General features: G+C 42.1%; 1 protein-coding gene across 6 annotated transcripts in view; it reads right to left on the bottom strand.

The window, feature by feature from the left end:
- LOC140906347 (uncharacterized) overlaps nucleotides 1-24,034 on the bottom strand; it is an 85,883-nt gene that overhangs the window by 14,936 nt on the left and 46,913 nt on the right. For 5 of the 6 annotated variants that reach the window (XM_073330099.2, XM_073330100.2, XM_073330101.2 and 2 more), the window contains 6 exons: nucleotides 10,722-10,787; nucleotides 9,360-9,419; nucleotides 8,557-8,731; nucleotides 3,950-4,062; nucleotides 2,494-2,622; nucleotides 530-571 (listed from right to left, as the gene is read on the bottom strand). In XM_073330099.2, coding sequence (XP_073186200.2) covers nucleotides 530-571; nucleotides 2,494-2,622; nucleotides 3,950-4,062; nucleotides 8,557-8,731; nucleotides 9,360-9,419; nucleotides 10,722-10,787 — 585 coding nt within the window. The remainder of the gene's footprint in view (nucleotides 1-529; nucleotides 572-2,493; nucleotides 2,623-3,949; nucleotides 4,063-8,556; nucleotides 8,732-9,359; nucleotides 9,420-10,721; nucleotides 10,788-24,034) is intronic. The other variant, XM_073330102.2, reaches the window with a different exon arrangement.

The following is a 24,034-nucleotide window of genomic DNA, read 5'->3' as shown; positions in this document are numbered from 1 at the left end:
CACAGTTATCAGCCCTTCCCAAATTCTGCTGAGTCAGTCCCTCCTCTTCAGTTCAGGGGTTCATGGGCCCTTACTTGGGCCTGTGTGCATTGGGCTCTCAGCTACATCCTTCCTAAACCGTTTCAGCAGCTCTTCTCTCTCAGCTTCCATTTACTCCTTTATAAGGCCCCGGTGCTTTCTCTTAAGCCCATTTGGGCAGCAGGCAATCAGCCACAGGTGCACTAGACCCTGCTCCCTCTTAAGAATCAATCACCATATGACAGTGACTCAGTGATTTAGAAGTCTAAGTCCCATTTACACAAGTGACTTAGGAACCTGCCTGAGTCACCTTAGAAAATGGGACTTAGGCTCCTTAGACACATTTGACAACTTTTCCCATTGTATTTTAGCATCTTGCTACAGAGGTGTTGCACTTTGCTTTTCTGTAAAGAATCTCACTGCTGAAGTGTGCACTAGCTTTTTTTGTGATCAATAAGATGATCCAAATTGAATACATTAAAGTCAAAGGATTCTAGAGTTCAGGACATACCCTCCACATGAAGTGTTGTCAATCCTTTCTTGCTAGTTGTTTCTGAGAAGAAGAGAGATCATAGCTGATATACTGTTGGGAAGCATTTTTTTCAAAGCCTGAAACACACAGTGCAGCTATACAGGGAGGTAACCAAATGATGAGGTCACTGGCACACAAAGGGTTTATAGAGCCCTAGAGAGGCTGTGCAGGAAGCAGCCAATAGGAGAGAAGCTGCGAGGAACAGCCAATCAGGGCTTAGCATGTCCATAGAAGAAGAGCCATAGGGCAGAGCAAGGGCAGTTACACCCTGGAGCTCAAGGAGAGAGAACTGGGTGCCTGGTAGGCAGACAGAAGCTAGCTCCCTGGACAGAGCAGTGCTGCTAGGAAGGACAGGGGGAGCTAGAGAAGAGCTCCTGGCTGGCTGCTGGGATTTGCATCCTGAGCAAGGGCGAAGCACGTGGTGGGGCCATTGGGGAAGTGGCCAGACAATTGGCTGCAGTCCCCACTGGAGAAGTGGTGGGACAGTTGGACTGCAACACTTGCCCTGGAAGGGGGGAGCACAGAACTTGACACGGCCAGAGGGCTGTGTCATGAAGAGAACACTGCCTTCCTTGGAGTGACGTGGGTCTGGGAGCAGAAGTCCCGGCGGCCAAGGCACCACTGGGAGTGGGTGTACCAACCTGCAGAGCTAATTCCTAAGATGACCAGTAGGAGGCATCAGCGTGGTGAGTGAAACCCCATCATGGAGACCATTAAATGAAAAGATTTCTTGATTTATGAAGGCTCTGTTCCATCAAGATATATAATTGGGAACCTTTGAATCCCAAACTAGTCTGGGGGATCACTGACCTGCCTTTAACATCAGTACTAAGCAGAGCTGTCTGCAGGACAATAGTGCCATTTAGTAGCCATTTTTCAGGTTTCAGTGCGGCTCTAAAACAAAACCATTTGAATGGGTTTGTGAAACAGAATTGTGTTGAAACAACTATTTTTAGATCAAAACCCTGAGCTTTTTGATTTGGGTCTCTCTCAGTAGAGGTAAACTTCCCAGCTTCAGTGCTAACTTCTTGGGCTCTTGGGCCTGTCACTTACCCTCCATTTCCCTGTCTATAGAGTAGGGATGACACTTGCCGGCTTTGCCGGGCTCTGGGAGAAGTAACTCTACCAAGAGCGTTAAGTAGTTTATGTTGGCAAAGGACTTGGCAGGTTAAAATAAAAGAAGGTTGTGTAAATGAGCTAAGTGTAACAATCTTTAGGCACTCTGATGTTTCTGGTGCTTCCCCGAGACTCCTGCAAGCACACGCACAGACTGCCAAGCACTTTTGGAAACATGGCCACTGAGCTGGGCTGAGAAGCTACCCCTGTTAGTTCAAACTCAGCCCAAGGCCGGAGTGTCCAAAAGTCGTCGCCATCTCATAATCTGTTCAATGACCTATTTGAAACGAGTTTGGGGGCATCTCACTAGACAAGTGTTCATAGTAATAAAATAGTAGCCCAGTTCAGCAACCCTCTGGGCAGCCTTAAAGGTCAATGCATGGAAATGGAGATGAATACCCCTCTTGTCCTGACCTTACCCTACACTCTGCCATGCCAGGGAGGGGTCCCATAAGCTGAGCAGAGCAGGGAAGCTTGTCTCCCCTCTCACCCATGAATTGCCTTTACTGTGAGCAAAGAGAGGACTTCACCCTTCAGGACTGTAGTCTGGCCCCATTCACACACAAACTTACTCTATAGATCTGGCCATCTAGTCAAATCACCTGAATTAATCCACACCCTCCTACCACTAGGATTCACTGAGTCATGGGAAATGGAAATGATTCATGAAACAGAGAACAGGACAGCCATTGATGCCACCTGCAGGATAAGAAACCGAGACACCAGCAGCAGCACTGTTCTCCTTGGATCCAATTTAGTGCCCTTTCTGCCGATGGAAAGATTCCCATTGACTTGAATGGTCAGTAGATCAGGCCCTTTATTATTACCTGTAACCTGAGCTGGACAGAAGGAGACATCCAGGCCGTTCAAGGAAGAGTTAACGTGTGAATTGACAAAACACTCAATAGCCGCTTTGTCACAATTGCAGAGAAGCCGTTCACAAGGATCCTCAGACTCTGGAGTAAAAACAAAAATCCAGACAAGGTACCATTGAAATATCTGTTTCCACCATCTGCCTTTGCCTCCAGGCTTTCCATCGACAGCTCCATTTCATTTTGTAGAACATAACCCTATACTGTATTTCTGCAAGTACCAAGGATAAATAAACTAAGGCTTTACAAAACAATAAGACTGAATTATCCTAGGGAAATTCAGGATGACGTCTAAAGTAAATGCTGGGTTTTTTTCTATTCTAGCACTGGCTATTGCTGGCTAGAGATAGTACGTGGTGCAGCTCTGATTGTATTTGCTGTAGGGGATATTACAAAACATACGTTGCATTACAATGCAGGTTACCAAGCAATTTCCATCACAACCTTCTGTTTTCCCACACTGAGAACTCTGTGACAAATTCACCTTTGAGAAGAATATTTATTTCCAGGCTCACACCCTTAGTAAGGGCTATATTTGTTTTTTTCAGTTTGAACAAAACACCTTTGCCATTTTCCAGTAAAGGGAGACAGAGAAAAACACTTTCCCCATTGAGACGTGCTTTTTTGAAGACAGAGCTAAAGCAAAAATGGTGTGAGACTAGAAAGGATTGTGGGATCAGATTGTTAGTTAAACCAGGCTTAATTCAGAGTGGCGCTATAAATGCGTTAGCTACTCTACATTTACTCTGGTGTAACAACGATCAAAATCTGGCCCCTGGTCTTTACAGAGGACTAGTGCGTGACGAGAAATTGTTTTAAATAGAAACCATATAGAGGAGTGAAAAATCACTTCTGCACATCATGGTAACATCTGCTCAGCTTTTACCAGAGCTGAACGGAGCTCCCTCCCCTTACAAAGTCATCTCAAGGCCCCTTTTCTTCACAGGTGCCAACTTCCATGCAGTAAATAAGCAGCCCGACTTTCACAATAAGCCATAAATCAAGCTAATCCCATTTCAAAACAAGGCCAAAACAAGCCAATCCCTAAGAACCCCAACATGCTATGTGACTAGATCCCCCTAGCGTGCAGTCTGTAATCCAGAGAGCCGTGACACAGGGCTTGAAGGGACCTTGAGAGGCTATCTAGGCCATACCTCCACACCGAGGCAGGATTAACTGTACCTAGACCTACGAGACAATCATAGGTGATTTCTGCCTAGTCTATACATGGCTCTCAGTAAATTAATTGGAATTATTATTATTTATCATTTATATAATTGTAGCCCCGAGGAGCCCCAGTCATAGACCAGGACCCCATTGGGCTAGCGCTGTACGAATACAAAAGCAACCCCCCTTTTCCCCGATCAGTACAAAGCCCTGGTAACAGGCAGCAGTCCCCTTTGAACCTTACCACAGGTAATGTTTTTAGTAAGACAGCTGATGTCCATAGAAATCTTGGCAGGGTCCCAGGAGCACTCCAGCTCCATGGCTTCTTCGTAGCATTTGCGGTGCTGGAAACAGCAGCTTAGGAACAAAACAAAGAAACCAAAAATACAAGTGAATGCCAGGGGCGCACACCCTCATTTTCGTTTCGCTTCCTGCTTCCCCTTTGGGATGGTGTTGCGATGGACAGCAGGCAGGTGCACAGGATCCTGTGAGAGAAAAGGGGGGGGGGCGTCCCTTTTTTCTGACTAGTTAATCAGTAAGGAGCATTCATTCCTTTTTCCCCTCATGGCAGACTAGGCCTAATAGACTGAGCACAGTGGGGTGCAGCGAGAATCTGTCTGCCGCTCCCCACTTTGCTGCAGCCCCCTGACACTGTGTCGGTGCAGAGGAGCCCTAAGGCACAGAGAGACTCCCTGCCAAGCACAGAGCTGGCTCTGCTCGTTCCTCTTTCCAGAGTCCCTGGCCCAGAGGGGCCAACAGGAGACATTTCTATCCCACAGCTATTTCCTGGTTGTTGCAAAAGCCATGGCAGACAGAGTTCAAGTTAGGACAGCCCAGTGCTCCCCCCCACCCCCCCCCCACCCCCAGATCATTCAGGGAGCTGCAAGCTTCTTTCCGCTGTCCTGGGCCAAGACACCGGACTTGGAGTTGCTGTGTTTGAACACAGCTGACTTCCTTCATGGGACTAGGGAATTCATAAACCTCTCTGCGTGTTGGGTCCTCTCCCTCCTCATAACAGCTAATCCTACGTATCTTTCTGCCATGGGTATTCAGAGGGATTATTAAGGCTGTGACATGAGCGCCATGTCCTCCTCCACATGTATGGAAGGAGGAGGAGTTGGTGTATGGTGTTGTGTTGGTGGTGTTGTGTACGGCCATGGAGGGTTGTATGCTGTGAGCAGTTTGTTTCATTCCACCCCACTTCCAATGTGTCCCATTGCCCCTGCACTGCCTGGCACCTTGACCTGGCTCTCGGCAGCGAGGCAAGTAGGAGGGCTCCTAAAATGGGCTGTGCCTAGGATGTTTGTCTTGGTACAAAAGACTTGTCTGAGGCTATGAGAATCCCAGGGGTTGCTTCTGAACAGGGCTCTCCTACTAGGCCTTGGACTGTGTCCATACTGGGTGGACTCAGACTGTTTGATCCCATAGAATCATAGAATATCAGGGTTGGAAGGGACCTCAGGAGGTCATCTAGTCCAACCCCCTGCTCAAAACAGGACTGACACCAACTAAATCATCCCAGCCAGGACTTTGTCAAGCTGGGCCTTAAAAACTTTGAAGGAAGGAGATTCCACCACCTCCCTAGGTAACCCATTCCAGTGCTTCACCACTCTCCTAGTGAAATAACGTTCTCTACAGAACAGGAGCAAGTGACAGGTACCCTTTGTATTGTAGTGTAACTGTCTCTTTAAAATACGAGTGAGCACTAAAAGGCCCAGAGGATGAAAGGAAGCATCAGTTCTAACAAATGGTGAATGTTTGACCTGTCTATTGTTTCCATTCACTGGTATCCATCTGCTATCTCTGCTGGAACCTTTCCATGGTGTGACGGCACTTGAGGCATCACCGTTGTACCAGGGGAGTATTAAACAAAGATGGAAATGACAACATTCCATAGAAAAGCCTTGACAGAGTCTTCAGCTTGACAAACACAATTATATCCAAGACCCAGCTACAGTCTGTGATCGCCAAGATGACCTGCCTGTTACACTAACAGGTCGGGGAAATCCTCACCGGAGCCTCTTGGCGATGTTTGGAAAGCAGACAAACAATGCTGAGCACTGTGAATTCAAACCATTTACAAAACCTAGTGTTTTGCAGACCCACAGTGTCAAAGGTGCAGGTTTGTAAAATGAAAGAGCAGTGGGGTAAAAGTAGAGCGCTGTGTGCTCTTTATAGGAGGATAACCTTCATGGGATATAACCTTCATGGGATATAAGGATACATCCTCTGTATTTGGTCCTTTATTTCACTCTTGCTAGTGGGATTATTTGAACATGCAGCAGTTCGGGGGTTTGCCGCTTAGCATCAGAGAAAGGAAAGCTAGGAGAGGGTGATTTGGTTTTGTGGTGAAGACACAGGACTAAGATCCTGATCCAGCAAAGCACTTAATTTAACATTAAGTGTGCTGGACTGAGACCACTGAGAAATGGTTCCTATTCCTTGCTCCGCCACAGGTGACCTGCAGGACCTTTGGCATGTCACAGGCCTAGGTTCACAAAGGTACTTAAGTGCTGTGACGCTTAGCACACAGGAACACACTGTGAGCTTGGTGCCTAGGCTTCCTGTACCATGAATGGAGATGGATAGGCACCTTAGACTGTGATTCATAAAAGCCAGCAGAGGTGGGGAGCTGGCCAATGAGTGGAAGGAGAGGGGATGCTAAGCCTATTAGAGAGTCCAGGCCCACTAAATCTGGGGTTTAGGCACTTAAATACCTTAGAGACTGAGGCCTAGATTTACAGAGACTGAACTGGTTCAGTCAGATTGTGGAGATGATGCTACTTCTCTTCCTCACAGGGGTGCTGAAAAGCTAAATGCATGAATATTTTCTAAGTGCTTTGAGATCCTTCAGTGGAAGGTGTCCATGAAAGCAAAGTATTATTTAGCTACTTCACTTTAAAGACCTGAGCTGAAATCTCAGGATCCTCGGTCACACTAGTTTAATACCAGTGTAACTCCATTAAGTTCAGTGTAGTCGAACTAATATAAAATTGGAGTAATAGAGTGGAGATCAGGCCCATTAACTCTAAAGCCAGCTTTGCCACTGATTGCCTCTTTGACCTTGGGCAAGTTTCTTGAGCTATCTGCTTCATCTTTCCAGTCTCAGACTAGAAGATCAGGAATTTAGATGGAGAATGGACTTCAGTAACTGACCAACTTCTACATAATGCAGATCCTGGCACTGGCAGAACTGTTTCTTTTAGCAGGATGTTTTCAGTGTCCGTGTCTCTTTAAAGAGGTTCTCTAAATCTAAACAGTATCTTGTATATGTATATGGAAAAGCAAACATCTGCATCTCTTATACCGTACAGTGGGTTTTGTACTGACAGGAGAGATGCTGCTAACCCATTTCAAATCCATCTGTTTGAAAAGGCCGTGTCTGTGAATCTTTCTTGGGCCAAAGACTCTGATAGATTGTCCCGCAGCTTCTAATGTTCTGTATTTAGGCAGCTTTTCATTAAAATGATAAGTGAGGGGCTGTTTAAGCGTTGAGTTGTTTCAGCTATCAGTTCATTGAACTGGATCGAGCTCTGATTTCAGAGTGTCAGCACCTTTATTCAGAGAGCAATTCGCCAAGCCATTCACGAGGACTTTGTGTGGCTTTTCTCAACTGGGAAGATAAAAATTCCATTTTCCTCCCCTTCAGACGATGTGGGATTGCAGTGGATTCATCTCCATGCAAAAATCTACATTAACGCTCTTTAAACCATGACAACATTCCTCACTTAGCAAATGAAATCACCTCTTTCCCCGCCTACGCCTGGGCAGGACTTGGCCCTTGTTGCATTTCTTTCCCAGTGTTCCCCAGTCAAGTGACCATGAGGAAACAGGACTCTCAGCACTGACTCCTCCTGTCCTATATTTTACCTTACTGGCCTAGCAAGGGAGAGCACGGACTGAATTACCATCAAGGATCTGTCCACCAGGGGCAGAGGCTAAAGCACAGAGCTAGGAGTCAGGAGTTTATGGTTCTGTTCCCAACGCTGCCAAAAATGTCCTGTGTGCTCTGAGGTAAGTCACTTAATCACACCATGCCTCAGTTTACCCACGTGTAAAATGAAGAGACTAGCTTTGTGCTTTGATGCTACCATGGTCTGTAACCTATGAATGTGTTTAGATGGTCTAGTACTATGACAATGAGCATGTACACAGAGAGAATCTGCTGCCTCTCAGGAGTGGTTTCCTTTTGCAGCCCGTTTAGCCCAGCTTCACAGCCAGGGTTACAGGGAAATGTGGGTGCAGAGGTGTGGACTACGCCTGCTTTTAATTTTAGGGGGAGAGTAGTCCACATTTTGCCAGCTGAGAGTATTCAGGGAAATAAAGGCTTGGATGATAAATCCCAATATCTGTGGACAGCAAGGGAGAAGCACAATATATGGGGTTACTATCCGTGCCTGAAGATCTAGGGGATGGGATTATCCAGGCCTAAAATTATCCCTAGCCCACTGAAAACAGCCTTTTGGGAAGCTACTGCTCCGTGTGGTTCCAGGGCTGTGCTGCAAAGTAGCTGTTGTTATTGCCGGTGAATGGGGAAACGGATGGCACCAAGAAAGGGCAATGATCATTTAGGAGGGCAGGATAATCAATGTTATATCCTATGTTTTGTGAGTCATTGGAGACAGTGTTGGTTGAGGTTACATGTAAGCACAGATTGGATACTTGGATATTACCATGTGAGCCAATCGTCCATTTGTAAAGCTAAGGGTTATGACCATAAGTAGTTTAGCCAAGTGTTAAGTTTCAGACTGTTGCTGCAAGATTTCAGCATTGCTCCTCTCACCACACTTTGTTCTTTTCCACTCGCACCCATCCACCCCAGCAGAACGATCTCCCAGGAACAAAACACACCTGTCTGCTTCATCCACAGGGAGCCCTTCCATCTCGAACCGGCAAGAGCAGCCATAGTCTTCGAAATCCCTGGGGCAAAGTCCAGTTACACACCTCATTTTGTTCACGAAATGGAGCAGTGCAGGGAAGTTAGTGAATATGGCCTGGAGCCAAGTGAAGTGAGAACCCAGGCAGTCTGAGAGAATAGACATAGGAGGATGATATTCAGAGATGGAAAAGACCTGGATGATACTGTAGGTGCTGGGGTCCCCCTCCGTGGATTCAAATGCAGGATCAGGGTCTAAGGCAGAGGTCCCCAAACTTTTCAGGATCGCACCGCCGCTTACCCCGTGTGTTCTCCTCCCCAGGGCCGGGAGTGGGGCTGTAGCTCCCCAAGGCAGAGGGACGTGGACAGAGGAAAGAGGGCCAAGGCTGGGGCTGTAGCTGGGGGCAGGGCTGGGGCCAGGTGTGGAGCTGCAGCTGGGGATGGGGCCAAAGCAGAGCTGGGAGCGGAGCAAGGCTGGGTGTCACTCCCTCTGCACCATCCGTGGGGGCTGGCCTGGGCCCTGCCCCACCCCCCTGAACGTTCCTCTGCCCTCCCTCACAAACGTTCCTCCACACGTCCCAAAATGTTGGGACCTCTGGTCTAAGGAATGATATAATGCAGTAGCCCTTCTGGGGACCTTAGGAACTGCAGACAATTTAATCCTTCGATATTAGCTTTAAGGGAAATCTGTAATTTCAGGAGTTTTTCTGCTCTTTTTTTAAACAAATTCCATGCTATTTTTACTGCCAAAAATATCAAATCATGAGTCTGCACTTACCAAAAAACAATGCAACGCTGTCCACATTTTGAAAGACCCCATTGAAGAACGTGATATTGTCTAAACCAAAAGCATAATAAAACTGGTGAAAAATGTTTGTCCTTGTATAAACATGTCACGTATGTTGATTTCAATGGGAGGCATAATGCAGCTGCAGGCATGATATAATCCTTGCAGTATAGCCAACCCTGAGCATTCAAAAATTATGAGACAAGCCCCCCCAAATCATGAGATTTTAATAAATAATACCTTTGGGAATCTATTTTTTTGCCTCCTGGTTTTTGAGCCTTTTGGGGTCTTATTGTCATGCTTTTCTCTGAAGCTGTGAGGGCTAGAAATGTAATTTTTTTTAACAGACAAATTGAAAGATGAGATGCTCATAGAATCACCTGATTCCAGGAGCTGGGTTTTTACGAATATTCCACAAGGGATATGACACAGTGGTCAGTGATGGCGTCGCCGGGTTTGGAGTTATACAGGCATTCTTCTGAGTTTGATGTTAAAGGAGGTAACCATGTGGATAGAGGCACCATGTGGATAGAGGCACTACACTAATGTTACCCAGCTCTGCAGGAACACCCTCTAGTGGAACCAATATGTTTCATTCTCTGTACTCATCTGATCCTTTCTTCTGAGATTGACAAAAATGTCAGCTGTGGTTGTGATTTTTTTTATATGAATATGTGTGTGCTGGGGACTGGAGTGAGATTGTCTTTCAACTACACGGACCCCAAACAGCCATCAGAAATTTCCCATTTTATAATCTCTGGGGTTTAAGAATAAATCCAATCTTACTTAAGATGTAAAAAGGAGTTTGTTTGGCTCAATGGTTAAGATATGGTTAAGACCATGAATCTTGAAGGTTCACTTACCCTCAGTTTTCAGACTCACTTTTCTTTTGAGAAACAGGTAAGATTTAATCATTTCAAATGTAAATTCCTAACTAGTTCATTAGCTATAAACCTGTTGCAACAATAAACTCAGCATCAGTGATACAAATTCTTCTCTAGTCAACTTGAGGAACCTCACCTAGGTTATAGCAGAGATGGTTTTGGTTTGTGTTCCAGCAACACCAATGATGCAATATCTGATAGAGGAGCCTGATCCTCCTCTTACACTCATGTCAATCAGGAGGAACTCCACCAAGCTCTGTGGACTTACATCAAGGTAAAATAAGTGCAAGCGAGAGGTGACTCAGGGCTCTGAGGTTATTTAACCTCTGCTAAAGGTCCAGTATAATGAGGGACAGATCTGTGAACACTACTGGAAAGTTCTTTCTGGATCTCTTGCCCAAAGAGGTTGCACCCTGGCGCCTCTTAATGCATACAAATATTGTAACAAGGAAAGCTTAAAAATTCTTACTCAGATTTCTTTCAGGTGCAAGTGGAAGCTCTGGTGGAAGGGCTGGGGGCTCCGATTCTTGGCCGCCTGGCTCACCAAACATATTCAAGAAGAAAGAATTTTAAAATGGAAAAGAAAATATATATACACTTCACAAGGATAGAGAGTGCGTATTTTATAGAGTAGCCAGATACCAGAGTGCCTTGGTAGCAACATTAATGCACTGATTCAACAAAGCATATGCTTAAGTCATGTTGACTTCAAGTTTAAAGTAGTTCTGAACATGTTTAAGTGCTTTGCTAGATAGGAGTGGACTTACACACATACTTAAGTGCTTTGCTGAACCTGACCCTTTTTGGGGGTACTCACTTGAGCTATCACAAGCTGGCCACTTCCATTGTGCCATTTAGTCTGGAAATCCCTGTGACCTTCATTTGTTTGATTTGTGAGGTTAGGGAGAATCTGCACTGAAGCTCCATTGCTAATTCAAAGCCCCTATTTTCCTGTGTCTTCTGTGCTTGGATGTCCCTTTCAAATACAGAATCCTTTTCGTAATGCTCCCGAAGCTTCAGTCCCAACTTTCATTCTCACTGGAACCACTTCAGTGCTTGAGGGCTTCAACTCAAACCATATCATGCTCGAGGGACGCAGCACCATTAGACAGGTATCAGTCTAGCAATGTACCTTATCCGAACAGGTCGCCTAATCTATTAATATATTGATAGTGCATTGCAAGAGATCTCTGAGGGATTTCTTGTTTGCTGTATTTCTGATTGCTTCACTAGGGAGCCTAGGCACGGGTTATTGGCATGTATTTGTTTAATTTTTTTGAAGTCCATATTATTATTATTCACCATTTATAATGTTATTGTGCCTAGACTCCAACCGGGTCAGGGCCCCATTGTGCTAGGTCACTACCCCAAAGATCTTAAACTTTTCAGATTGGCTTATCTCATTTATATTGTCTACTCCCATCGGCTATTTCTGCTTCTTCATTTGGATTATTGGTGCCTCCCTTTGAAACTGCCATGGTAGAATTTTCCCACGTTTACTTTTCTGTTTATAAAATTCTGCATTAGGATAAAGGGTGTTGATTTGTTCTGCTGCTTCTTGCATTTCTCCACCTGGTGGTGAGTAATTTGCAGAGTGTGTGTTTTTGTTTGGGGTTTCTTTTGCTTCCTTAAGGATGGGTAAAATTTTCAGAAGTGCTTGGGGAGGAGGTAGCGTAGAAGAACCTTGGGGCCACTTATTTTTATTTCTGCCCTAATTTCCAGGAGCTCCATGAATTCCTCTGAGCCTCAGTGAAAGACTTTTGGGTAAACAGTGACCCAGCAAGATTATCATTCTGCTTGTAGCCAGCTGCTTTTCTCCAAACAGAAAAGTCCTTCTTATAAAATGTGACCTTTGCAGGAAAAGAGAAGCAGCACCCTGAAACTTTGATAGCTACAAGGAATTCAGATCACTGACTAAAATGATATGAACCCATTAGCAGGAGTGTCATTTAATACTGCACATGCATAAACAGATTTGGCCCAGACTTACAGTTAAGCAAAGCTATCTTTGATTTGTAGGCTGCTCCCTGTGCTCCCTTTACAACGATAAAAATCCTTTTGCCATGTCATATTGTTACTGTTAATTACATATTGGGCCACATTCTCAGGTGGTGCAAATCAACATTGTTCAGGTGTAGTATGTGCTGATTTGCACCAGCTGAGGATCTGGCTCAGTGGGTAAAATTTTCAAAAGCACCTTATCCCATTGACTTTCTATGGGACTTGTGCTCCTAAGTCACTTAAGCCCTGTTGAAAATCACACTCAAATATTTTAAGGCTGTCATTTTCCAAGGAGTCTAAGAGAATGAGTCTGGTACCCAACTTCCATGGACTGTCAATGGATTATGGGTGCCCAACTGCTGTATCATCCTTTGTAAGCCCAGAGCAAATCCATGATTCTGAATCTGAAAACAAAGAATTTATGCAGAGCAAGAACCATAGCCCTAAACTCATGGAGAGCAGAGGCAATTGCTCAAGCATGTTTCATAGTTGATTTCATTCTTTTGAACAAGTTTAATTGGCATAAAATTACTAGCACAAGAATATCTGCAGCCTGCTAGTGAGGTTATGTAATAATCTCAGCCCCCCTGTAATTATTTGACTCTTTTTCTTTGTATGACCGGTAATGACATTTCCAAGTTAGTATCAATAGGCCAAAGTTTGTTAACAAAAAGAGAGAACCTGGTTTACAGTCAAAATATAAGGAAAGGAGCTCCCTGCACATTCTCCTTAGTACATACAAGAGAGCACAGGATTTTCAGTCAACAATTTAGTTGACAAAAGTTAACCTTTTCCCCAAGCAGCTTATGATTTTTTTTTACTGCTTTGTTATTTAATACATCTATTCGAGCTGCATCTAAAAGCACACAGAGGTGGAGCCCCATTGTGCTGTGTGCTAAACAAACACGTAGTAGAGGACAATCCTGCCCCAAAAAGCTTGCAGTGTCACAGATTTTAGTTATTCTGAATTACTCCGTGAATAGTTGAAGGCCCTGACTGATCCTACAATGAGCTCCACGCAGGTGCCCATATGGAATCCTGTTGACTTCATTCATTGTAACATCTAGGCCAATGCAAAGATAGTTTATCCTGTCAGTTACTCAGGAACTACCTGTTGCAAGCATTGCTTTACTCTTTGTTACCTGCCATTTATGCTGTGAGATTGGTCACAAGGTAAACAGTGGTGTTTCTGCACCCTGATCAGATGAATACCAAATACGCAAACTGCTTTCAATGGGATCACAGACATTTCCTGCATGCATGCTTGCTTTAATACATAGTCACATGAATATGAAGTGGATGCCAGCTGTAGAGAGATTCCTGGTTCTGGAAGTATTCCCCTTCTTAAGTATGGGGAATGACTCTGAAATGTCTAGTATTTCCTGAACCAGCGTGTCCACTGGTATTTGCACAAGGTTTTTGTATAATTTCCAATTTCCTAAATATGTTCTTCCAAACAAAATGTAAGAAGTACAGACATTTACAAAAGTAAATAAAAGGGCTCAAAATACTCTCAAAGCAAATGGATGCTTTTTATTTGAAAAAGTGTCTCTGACAATCTCTTACAGACTTTACATGTGATTCATGTAAAGACAGAAAAAGTTTATCAGGAAAACAAAACATGAGCGAAGACTTTCTGGATAAATCATTGACTTAAATGGCTGACATCATGTCTTTGAGTGGCCATACTAATACTTCACATGTATGTGGCACCTTCCCTTCCAGCCAAGGAACGTTCACTTTACAAATATTAATTAATTAAATCTGAAAATACTCCCATGAAGTAGGTATTAACAGTCCTATTTTATAGATGGTAGGGAAAGCTTCAGAGACTTGCCCTTTGTCACACAGGAAGTTCTGTGATAAAGCCAGGCCTCATGGTTCCCAGTCGCAGGCCTTATTCACAAGCCTCCTTCCCCCCTTACAACTGTTATTACAAGGCAGAAGTGGTATTCAGATCATATAATTGATGCTGCTCTTTTGATCATGCTTTCTAGAAGTGTAATCGTAACAAAGTCCAGCAATGAGAGAGTGTGTGCCCTCAGCCTGTGTGTTTATAATCACAGCTATTTCAAATTGCTTAATGAGGGACAAGGAATGTAGCACAATTACGTCAAAATCACCCTAAACTATTTGGAGCAGACAGCTCAGTTGGGCTTACGTACTCAGGAGTTTAGCAAGCCAGTCCATCAAGCAAATTTACAACTTCTCTGAATGCCACCTAGCTCCCACTCAGAAAATGGAGATCAACAAATAAGGGAAAAATCAAAGCTGATCATCTTTTCCAAAACAAGAAAAGCTGTAGGCCAAAATGGACCTGGATTTTTCAGCAAGCCTTTGACAAGTTCCCACACCAAAACTTCTTAAGGAAAGTAGCCATGGGATAAGAGGGAAGGTCCTCTGATGGATCAGTGGCTGGTTGAAAGATAGAAAAAAGGGATAGGAATAAATGGTCAGTTTTCACAATGGAGAGAGGTGAACGGTGGGTCCTCCAAGGATCTATACTAGGACTTGTGCTCTTCAACATATTCTTTAATGATCTGGAAAAGGGGGTAAACAGTGATGTGGCAAAGTTTGCAGATGATACAAAATTATTCAAGAAAGTTATATCTAAGCAGACTGCAAGGAATTACAGAGAGATCTCACAAAAGTTGTTGACTGGGCAAAAAAAATGGTTGATGAAAATTAACATTGATAAATGCAAAGTAGTTTACATTGAAAAAAATAATCCCATCCCCACCCTCACATGCACAGAAAGATGGGGTCTAAATTAGCTGTTAACTACCCAAGAAAGAGATCTTGGAGACACCCTGAAGAGTGCTCTGAGAACTTCTACTCAATTCGCAGCAGCTGTTTAAAAGGCTAACGGAATTTTAGGAACTATTAGGAAAGGGATAGAGAATAAGACAGAAAATATATTGCCACTATATAAATCCATGGTGCTCCCACACCATGTTCTGGTTGCCCCATCTCAAAAGGAATAGAGTGGAACAGAAAAAGGTTCAGAGAAGGGCAACAAAGATGATTTAGGGGATGGAATGATTCCATATGAGAAGAAACTAAAAATATCAGGGCTGTTCAGCTCAAAAATGAGACGACTAAGGGAGGATCTGACAGAGATCTCTAAAACCATGACTGGTGTGGAAAAAATGAATAGAAATGTGTTATTTACTCTTTCCAACAAGACAATAACAAGGGGTTAGTCAATTAAATGAATAGGCAACAGGTTTAATACAAGCAAGAGGAAGTACTTTTTCACACAATACACAGCTAACCATGGAACTCGTTGTCATGGAACGTTCTGACTGCCAAAAGTATAAGTGGGTTCAGAAAACAACCGGTTATGTTCATGGAGGATAGGTCCAGCAATGGCTATGAACCAAGATGGTCAGTAGGGTTGCCAACTCTGACTGGAGCTATTCCGGGAAATTATTTTTCCCAACATGATGTAATGTCATTTTCTTAAAATATCCTATTAAAATCTCCCAGATTGCTTACAGTAGTCACCAGGAGATCGATGCCAATTCTGGGAGACTCCAGGCCAGTCCTGGAGGGATGGCAACCCTAATGGTCAGAGATGCAACCACAGGTTTGGAGAGATCCTAAACCTCTGACTACTAGAAGCTGGGAGTGGATCAGTCCAAAATTGCCCTGTTCTGTAAACTCCACCTGAAGCTCTGGTATGGGCCACTGTTGGAGACAGGACATTGGACATACAGTATGGCAGCTCTTGTGTTCTTATTTAATTAAAATGTTCAAATCTGGGTATTTAGGCTAGGATTTTCAAAGGAGTTTAAGAAGAAGTTATGTGCTCAACAACCCTTGAATTTCATATTGAATTGAGGCTCCTGTGGAAATCCCAGTCCTAAACATTCCAATTTATTTTTAAGCAACTAAATGGCAGTTTTTATCTGAGTCCCTGACTTTAGACCCTCAGGTTTGAGCTTTTAATGGCTGGTGCATTTTAAAGATATTAGCAGTGTATTTGTTTGATCAATAAGCAAAGTCTTTTTTATGGTTTTTTTGGATATACACACTGATTTTCTAAAACCAACATTGTAGCAGATATTTCTGTATTATACCCGAAAACTCTGTGCTGTCAAATGGATATAATTTATAAAGTCAAAATGGCTGAGAACTTCAAAATTGGATAGTAACAGTTGGTGAATCTAGTGATGCTTGAACTTGGTGATAGTCTAAACAAGAAGTTCTCTGAACCATGTTGGAGCTGTTTCCATCCCTTCAGTCATTCTAGGCACAGCTTCAGAGTGACATACTCACTCCCTCCCTCCCTCCCTCCCTCCTGGAATATTATTATATAGATTCTATGACATTAGAAAAAAGAACACAATGATCTTCTTGATGACTGGTATTGTTATATAAAGCTCTTAACACTAAGCTTGATTAATATAGTACTCTTCTGTGATTTGTGTTGACTCAATTCTCCGCTGCAATTCACACCATAACAATGCCTTTGAAATTCGAGAGATGAGGCTGGTGTAGTAAGTCAGTGCAGAATTTGACTTCATGTGAGCTCTATTACTGTATGACTTTCTAACTTCAGAAACAGTCATGTAGAGCAATTCCTTCCACACATTGTGACAAGAACAAAACAATCTTATGAAAAGGAAGAGAATCACATCCAGGATAAAAGCTCAGAAAGATGGTTTAGCTGAACCTCATTGTATTTATGTATGTCTGAATCGTCGGGAGTGTTTGGATAATATGGATTTATCCAAAGACTAAAATACATTCATAGATATTTTGGAACCCTTTTATGTAACTGGTTTGTAGGGTTTTTCTATGAGCAAAACGCTGGGAGAAGCGGAGGTTTCCAATTGTGTTTACATTATAAACACATTTAAAAGTTTTCTTCCATTACTCTAAACCTATAATGCCTTTGAAATCCTGCAACAACACACTTTACCACTAATCTGATTATGCCTTTTTCAGTATGTACTAGTGATGAGACAGGGCGGTAATCCAAAGATGTTTTTCAAAAGCTAGTCCACTTGAAATGGGCAGTATTAGAATGTAAACGTTAAATAGACATAAAAATATGCAGTCACTTACCACTGTATAATACCATCAACATATTCATCAGCAGAATTACAATCATTGTTTTAATCCAAAGAATGGAAAGAGTCACACAGCAGAAACATTTGCCTGGTGAAGTAAGTAAAATGTTATGTAGGGAGTTTACGTCTTAAATGGACGAGTAAAAAAACATTTGTTATAGGGGGACATTTTCTGTGACTGAATTATTTGTGTAGCCTGGTCATATTTCATTTTGATTTGACATGCAGTTACTCACTAACACTTGTGAAATGCACATATTCTAGCAAAGTGGAGTCTCACATGGTATCCCAACATTTTAATTGATACAATGACTATTTAAACTTGATTAACAATATTTGCTACAGGACCATTTGAGGTGAGTAAACAGACTATTCCAAAATACTGTTAATGAGGAAGCCATAACTGGCAACAAAATGGTGAACTTGAAGTTTGTTTTGTTTTGTTTCTGCAATAAATTTTAATGTCTTTAAGGAATATTTAGTCAAAACACTTCTTTTAAATATGGCACATTGTATAACGAAACGTTGTATAGTGGAAGATCTTCAGTAGGTGTAAACCATCATAACTCTATTGACTTCATTTAAACTACCAGAGGAACTGCCCCTGTGATAGTCAAACATTAATTGTAGCTTTTACAGACATACTGACGTAGCATGTACAATATTTTCATATTGATGTAAATTATACAGCATGTAGGTCTAGGTCTGAGTCTGCTTTTACTAACAGCAGTGTCAAAGAGAAGTAACTCCACTGAAGTCAATGGAGTTTTGCTGATGTGAAGGGGACCAAAAATCAATCTCTTGGTTACCGTCTCCAGCTGTGGTTTATCCTGGGTTTTAATTTTCTGAATCAGACATTACAGGATTTTCAAATGAGCAAATGAACATTTAATTACCAATGTGCAAACATGTATTTACCCCTCACGATCTTTTTCCCCTAAATACTGCTTATAATGCTTAACACCAGCCTAATGCTGACATTCACATTTACTAAATTCTCTTGTAATGCTTTACCAGGATGAATGGATGTAAATATAATGGGGGGGGGGGGTAATTCTGGTTTCGTACAATACCCTAAATCATTTTGCCTGCTCTTTAGTCTGCATCCTCACTGTCTTAAATAGTTTTATCTTAAATAGTTTTCTCTTTGTGTGCAATTGTTTAACAATAAAGAGCATATGAAAAAGAACTTACCTTGAGGAATATTATTCAAGAGTAGTTGGATGGAGGACAAATGGATTTCAACGGGGTCAGTAGTAAGTGATTTATACCCCCTTGAACGTGTACTTTACCCATGTGATCACTTCCTTTATTAACCCTACTTCAACGTTTATTAATTAGTCCTTTCATGAGATTTCTGCAGGTCAGTATACCTACTGCATAGCTTAACTAAGCTATGGGAAATAGCACGGGGCATGTAAAGGTTCTATATTAAGAGGCCTTTCTACAGGTGCATCCACTGTGCTGCACGCTGACTTAATATGATGCTGCTGTAATTAAATAACAATTGTTTCACTGTATTCCCTCTTCTACCAAATCTCTGGGTCATGTGATTATGGCTTTTAATAACTTAATAAGAGGTCGTGGCCAGTGATGAAAGACTACTGAACACTTATACAACATTACAAGCTTTGGCATCACACCAGTGTTGAAAACCCTGCCTTTATCTAATCTCTATGGGTCTGATCCAAAGCTTAAGGGCATCAATAGAAAGGTGTCCACTGATTGCAATGGGCTCTGGACCAGGTTTTCTCTTAGTTTAATATGTACTCCTTTTAGCAATGCCAATTGCAGTTAGTCTTCAAAGTCACCATTGGCAAAGGACAATGGTTATTCATTTCAGATGCACAATTTTAGTGAAAGCTAGTTGCAAGTTTGGGATATTTTGCCATTTGGGGCTTTAATAAGTCACTGTATGTGGGGTTGAGGCTGACAACACCTGACGTTCCAGTTTGCCTAGGTGGCAGAATTTGTCTCCTCATTGAGCAAGCCATCAAGATCACATTACTCTTGTACTGCACACCCTCAGTTCAGTCACAGTCCCATTTCAAGGCCTTGGTCTCAATGTACAAGGTCATAAAGAATCAGATCCAGCTACTGTAGAAGACTCCATGTCTACCCATGACCCTCAAAGACAGCTGCACTCGTCTGGGACACTATAGCAAAACAAAGTAGAGGATGGAGGCTCATGAGAACCAAAAGCAAAGCATCCTTGACTGCAACTTGTTCTACCATAACGACTGGACTGAAGCAAAGGCCGGACCCCTTTCAAGCAAGCAGCAAGACCAGCCAAGCCACACCATTCTGCCAGGCTGTATGTTACCGAGGCAGTTATAGCTAAGATTCATAACACCATTCTCTTGTCGTCACCTTAATTTGTCATATTAACTGCTTAAGAACAGCTATGGTGGTTCCCCTTTTGTCATTAGGCTCTGTGCTATGTGCAAAATAGGAGTCAGGGAAACCTTCTGTGGGTGGTCTGAACGAGCTAGGAGTAAAGTAATTGTTTCCTCAGGGAGGCAGATGGCTCCACAGTTAGAAATCAGCAGCCAAAAGAGGTGTCTTTGATTTACAATGGGCCACCTTGCCAAGTGGTGTGAATTGGCATAGTTCCGCTGACACCAATGGACATATGCCAATTCATGCCAGCTGATGATCTGGTCCAACATATTAATGTGGAGAGGTTGGAATGGCCCAAAAAGTACGTAAAAAGGGCTGTGGAGGTGGCCCACATGAGTAATAATTAGGCAATGGAGAGAGAAAGAGAGAGAGAGTAAAGACTAGAGCTGGTTAAAAAAGTTCTATTTCAACATTTCTTGACCCAAAAAAAGAACATTGTTAATTTTTTTTTTAAATGTGCCCGTTGTGCTACTGAGGAGCTTCTAGCAGCAGAGTAACGCCCCCTAAAGTGATATCATGATGATAAGAATAATTCATTTCCACAGCTGCACGAGTGCTGGCTCTTCCTGCTCAGGTTTCCATCCAACACAGTAGCATGGGTCCTGGTGGTGGCTTGTTATGGGAGCCTAATGGAAATATTGAGCTTTGTAATGGAACTTGAGCTAGGGTGGTGACTAATAATTAAGGCTGCCAGGGTCTCAAGAAACAGGAAAAAGGTCACAGCCACCCTGGCTTTCCCTTTTGCCCATGACTCACTCTACAGCAGTGGCTCCTGCCCCAAGTTTCCCTCTCCTGGTGCAGCGCCACTCAGGTTTGGCCTGGTTGCGCCTCTGTCATGATGCAGGGGGAAGGACAGGCAAACCCTGAGTGGCACTGAGCGCCGATGTTCCCGCTCACAAGGCCCAGAGTGGGGAGGCAGACCTGGTCCTGTGGGACACAGGAGCTACTGCTGTCCAGGTCCCAAGTGAATGTGTGGTGGGCTCACTCACCAGCCCCTCCCCCCAACTCCGCTCCTCACTTGAGCCAGGATTGGGGTTGTGGTGCAGGGTGTGTGTGTGTGTGTTGGGGGGTGCTGCCAGAGGTGGCCAGCACCCCTTATCTGTCAGTGCTTTTTTTTAATCAGGCATCATGGAAAAATTCTGTCCAGCATTTTCCCACAGAAAATGGCTTGTTTACCAAAATAAAAATTTTCACAGAAAATGTTTTTCTTTATTTTGTTTTTCAGTGAAAACTGGGGAAACACCAAAAACTGAAAAATTGCTTTCCAGTTTTCTCTGTTTCTGTTTTTTCATTTTCTTTCTCTCTCTCTCTCAATCTTTCTCCATACATGTGCCCCTTTTTTCCTCTTTTTTTTCCATGTTGCCACTCAATAAGAGAAAGAGGGGGGAAGGAAAGGTAAACTAAAAATTTCTTTTTAAAAAATCCCACAAAAAAAGTTTAGAAACTGAAACTGAACATTTTGGGAAGTTTTTTTAAATGGTGGTTTCTGTTTTTTAATTCTGCAAAAAGCCCTGGCCAGCTGTATCACAAAGGATATGCCTATTATTCCTAGTCTGATTTACACACTGTTCATACCAGCCATTGTTCTTTCTAATGACCTGACTTTTACTAAGTGGTGTGGTTATAATTTATAAAAAGAAAAGGAGTACTTGTGGCACCTTAGAGACTAACCAATTTATTAGAGCATAATCTTTTTGCGAATACAGACTAACACGGCTGTTACTCTGAAACCTGTTATAATTTATGTCATTCTAAATTCCTTTACTATGACTGAGAGCTTAGCACTTGCACCCTGCCACCAGGTACTATGGTGAACATACGCTTTGAAAGAGGAGCACCAGAAACCCTTGTTATGCCTATAGATTACTTTGTGATTCCCAGTTGTGATGATCTTCTTCTTTGGTATTGTATCAGTTAGTATAGTCTTCTCTTCATTAAAATATCTGGGTTAAATTTGTACTCAGTAACAGGGAAAATATGTTCACCTTGTTTGAAATGTGAATACTGTAGTTGGATGACATACTTTTGATTCACAGCAGCATTAGGTATTACATTGGAACACACGTGTTATGTGATTTTTGTTTTGTGGTTGTTGCTTTTATTAGCAAGAGCTGTTTGTTCACTGAAGGTATATGAAGGTATTGAAGGGAGCAGGCTAAGGACAGGACTTTTTAGTACTTGATATGAATCGGCATGAGCTAATATAGATACAGCATAGCAGTGAAAGCACTGTAGGTACAAACATTTCTTATAGAAGAAGATGCAGTGGCTGTATTCTCCCACTCACATGGCTCACCAGTTTAAAGCATGGAATAAGGGAGATCTCTTGATTTGGAACACTGAACGATCTGAAAATGTTTAGGTTCATGAAATAGTAAACAAGTGTCACCTTTTAGACGTCTTTTAGGTCTGATTTAAAATTATTTCATATTTATTATGATCGCTTTCATGTAATTTTGGACAAAACTAACAATCTGCATACATTAACCGACTTTATAGATATCTTTTATAAAGCACAGTTTAAAAATCTTTTTAAAATATTTCATTACAGTTAAATTTATTGTTTGAAATTCACCTGGTTTTATACATCATTTATACAATCCTGTGGAGGAAAAAAAATCTCTAGAAAATAGCTGGTTGATACAAATATTTGCAACTAACATATCTAGCCATCAATTGTTAAATGGAAAAAGACTACTAAAGACTGCCAGAACTCTTCTCATTTGCAGTAAATTCCCTCAGTGCTTTAGACAGATTGACAGATGTTTGTAAGGCATTTTTGCTTTAACGCTGGAAGAACAAAAGAAAATCACACTCAGAACATATTTCACAAGGAGAATTTCTAAAACATATTATAAGCTTAATTATACGTTTTTTATTTCATAAATAAAAGATAATAAAATAGCTATTGGGGACAGACTCTTAATCGCTCTGTGGAGATTTAAAGTGTCTCGTTAATGATCTTTAGCACCTTTTGCAACTTTACTGAGCCATATTTTCAGCGGCTATAAATGGACATACCTCCACTTTGACACATTTAATAGATTATGGAAGAGTATAACCAGAAAGTTTACTTACTTTGTGAGTAAGCCTTTCTTTTGACCCTTTCACAGATGTAAGTTGCATTTTTCAAGAACCAGGAATAGTATTCAATACAGTACCTAAAGATTTAGTCAAAGTTAGGGGAGTAATCTCTTTTCATCTATTGTGATTTTATACGTACATTTTTTCAGGTAAGTGTTCTAGTTTAAATATACAAAAAATGTATGTTGCATAGAAAAGCCTGGATTCTGATTTTGTTAATGCTGCTATAAATCTGGAATAATTCCACTGAAGTTAAACGGAGTTACCCATGATTCAAACCCTGTGGATGTCAGGTCAGATACTGTCCCAGAATATTTATCCATTTGGGGCCCAATTCCCAGTCTTTACTCAAGTAAAACTGCCATTAACTACAATGGGATTTTTGCCTGTGGGAGGACTGCCTGACATCTTATTTGGAAATCAGGTAATTCTTACAAGACTTGTTCTTTCAAAGATAAACACAGTTAGCCCAACCTTGCTGTCACCCTAATAATGCAATATAATGGGCTGACTCCATATACTCCTTTTTGCATTGGACTATAAAGCCTACACTGTACTCATGAAATCCCACTGAGTCAATGGAGCGATGCTGATTCACACCAACTGAAGGTCAGACCACTATCAGCAAAATTACAAATGCAATGTCATCAGGGATAAGTACCCAATGACACCTACCAGGGATTTGCTTCAGACAGATTTGAATATAGGGACTAATCTAAAGACCATTGAAAGACTCCTATTAATTTCAATGGGCTTTAGACCAGGCCCGTAATGGAATATGACAAATTTTCTAAATAGAGATCTTTTACTGTATCAATATCTTTTACTGGACCAAGTTTTCTCTTGTCTCTTTCACCAACAGAAGTTGGTCCCATAAAAGATATCACCTTACCCACCTTTTTCTCTCTAATATGCTGTCACCAACATGGCTACAACAATGGAAGATACTTCTAAATGTCTTTTCTTCCATTCTGTATTTCCATCTCTCATTCGCACTTGTGGAAGTTCTTGATTTAATTGTCTCGGTATAAGTTTTTCCTCTCAAATTCTTAAGCTTTCAAGGCCACAAATCAAGTATACATATTCTTGTCTGAAGAAATTATTGTCCACATTCCTCTCTCTCTCTCTCTCTCTTTCAGGAAGAGGGATTAATGGGAATAGACCGATGCAAAGATATCCTACTCATATAGAAATATAATCAAAATACTCAGAGGTCTAT

Source organism: Lepidochelys kempii, chromosome 2 (genome assembly GCF_965140285.1).
Source record: "Lepidochelys kempii isolate rLepKem1 chromosome 2, rLepKem1.hap1, whole genome shotgun sequence".
Classification (NCBI taxonomy): domain Eukaryota; kingdom Metazoa; phylum Chordata; order Testudines; family Cheloniidae; genus Lepidochelys; species Lepidochelys kempii.
Note: the sequence above shows the minus strand (reverse complement) of the source record. Positions and strands in the feature narration are given on the sequence as shown.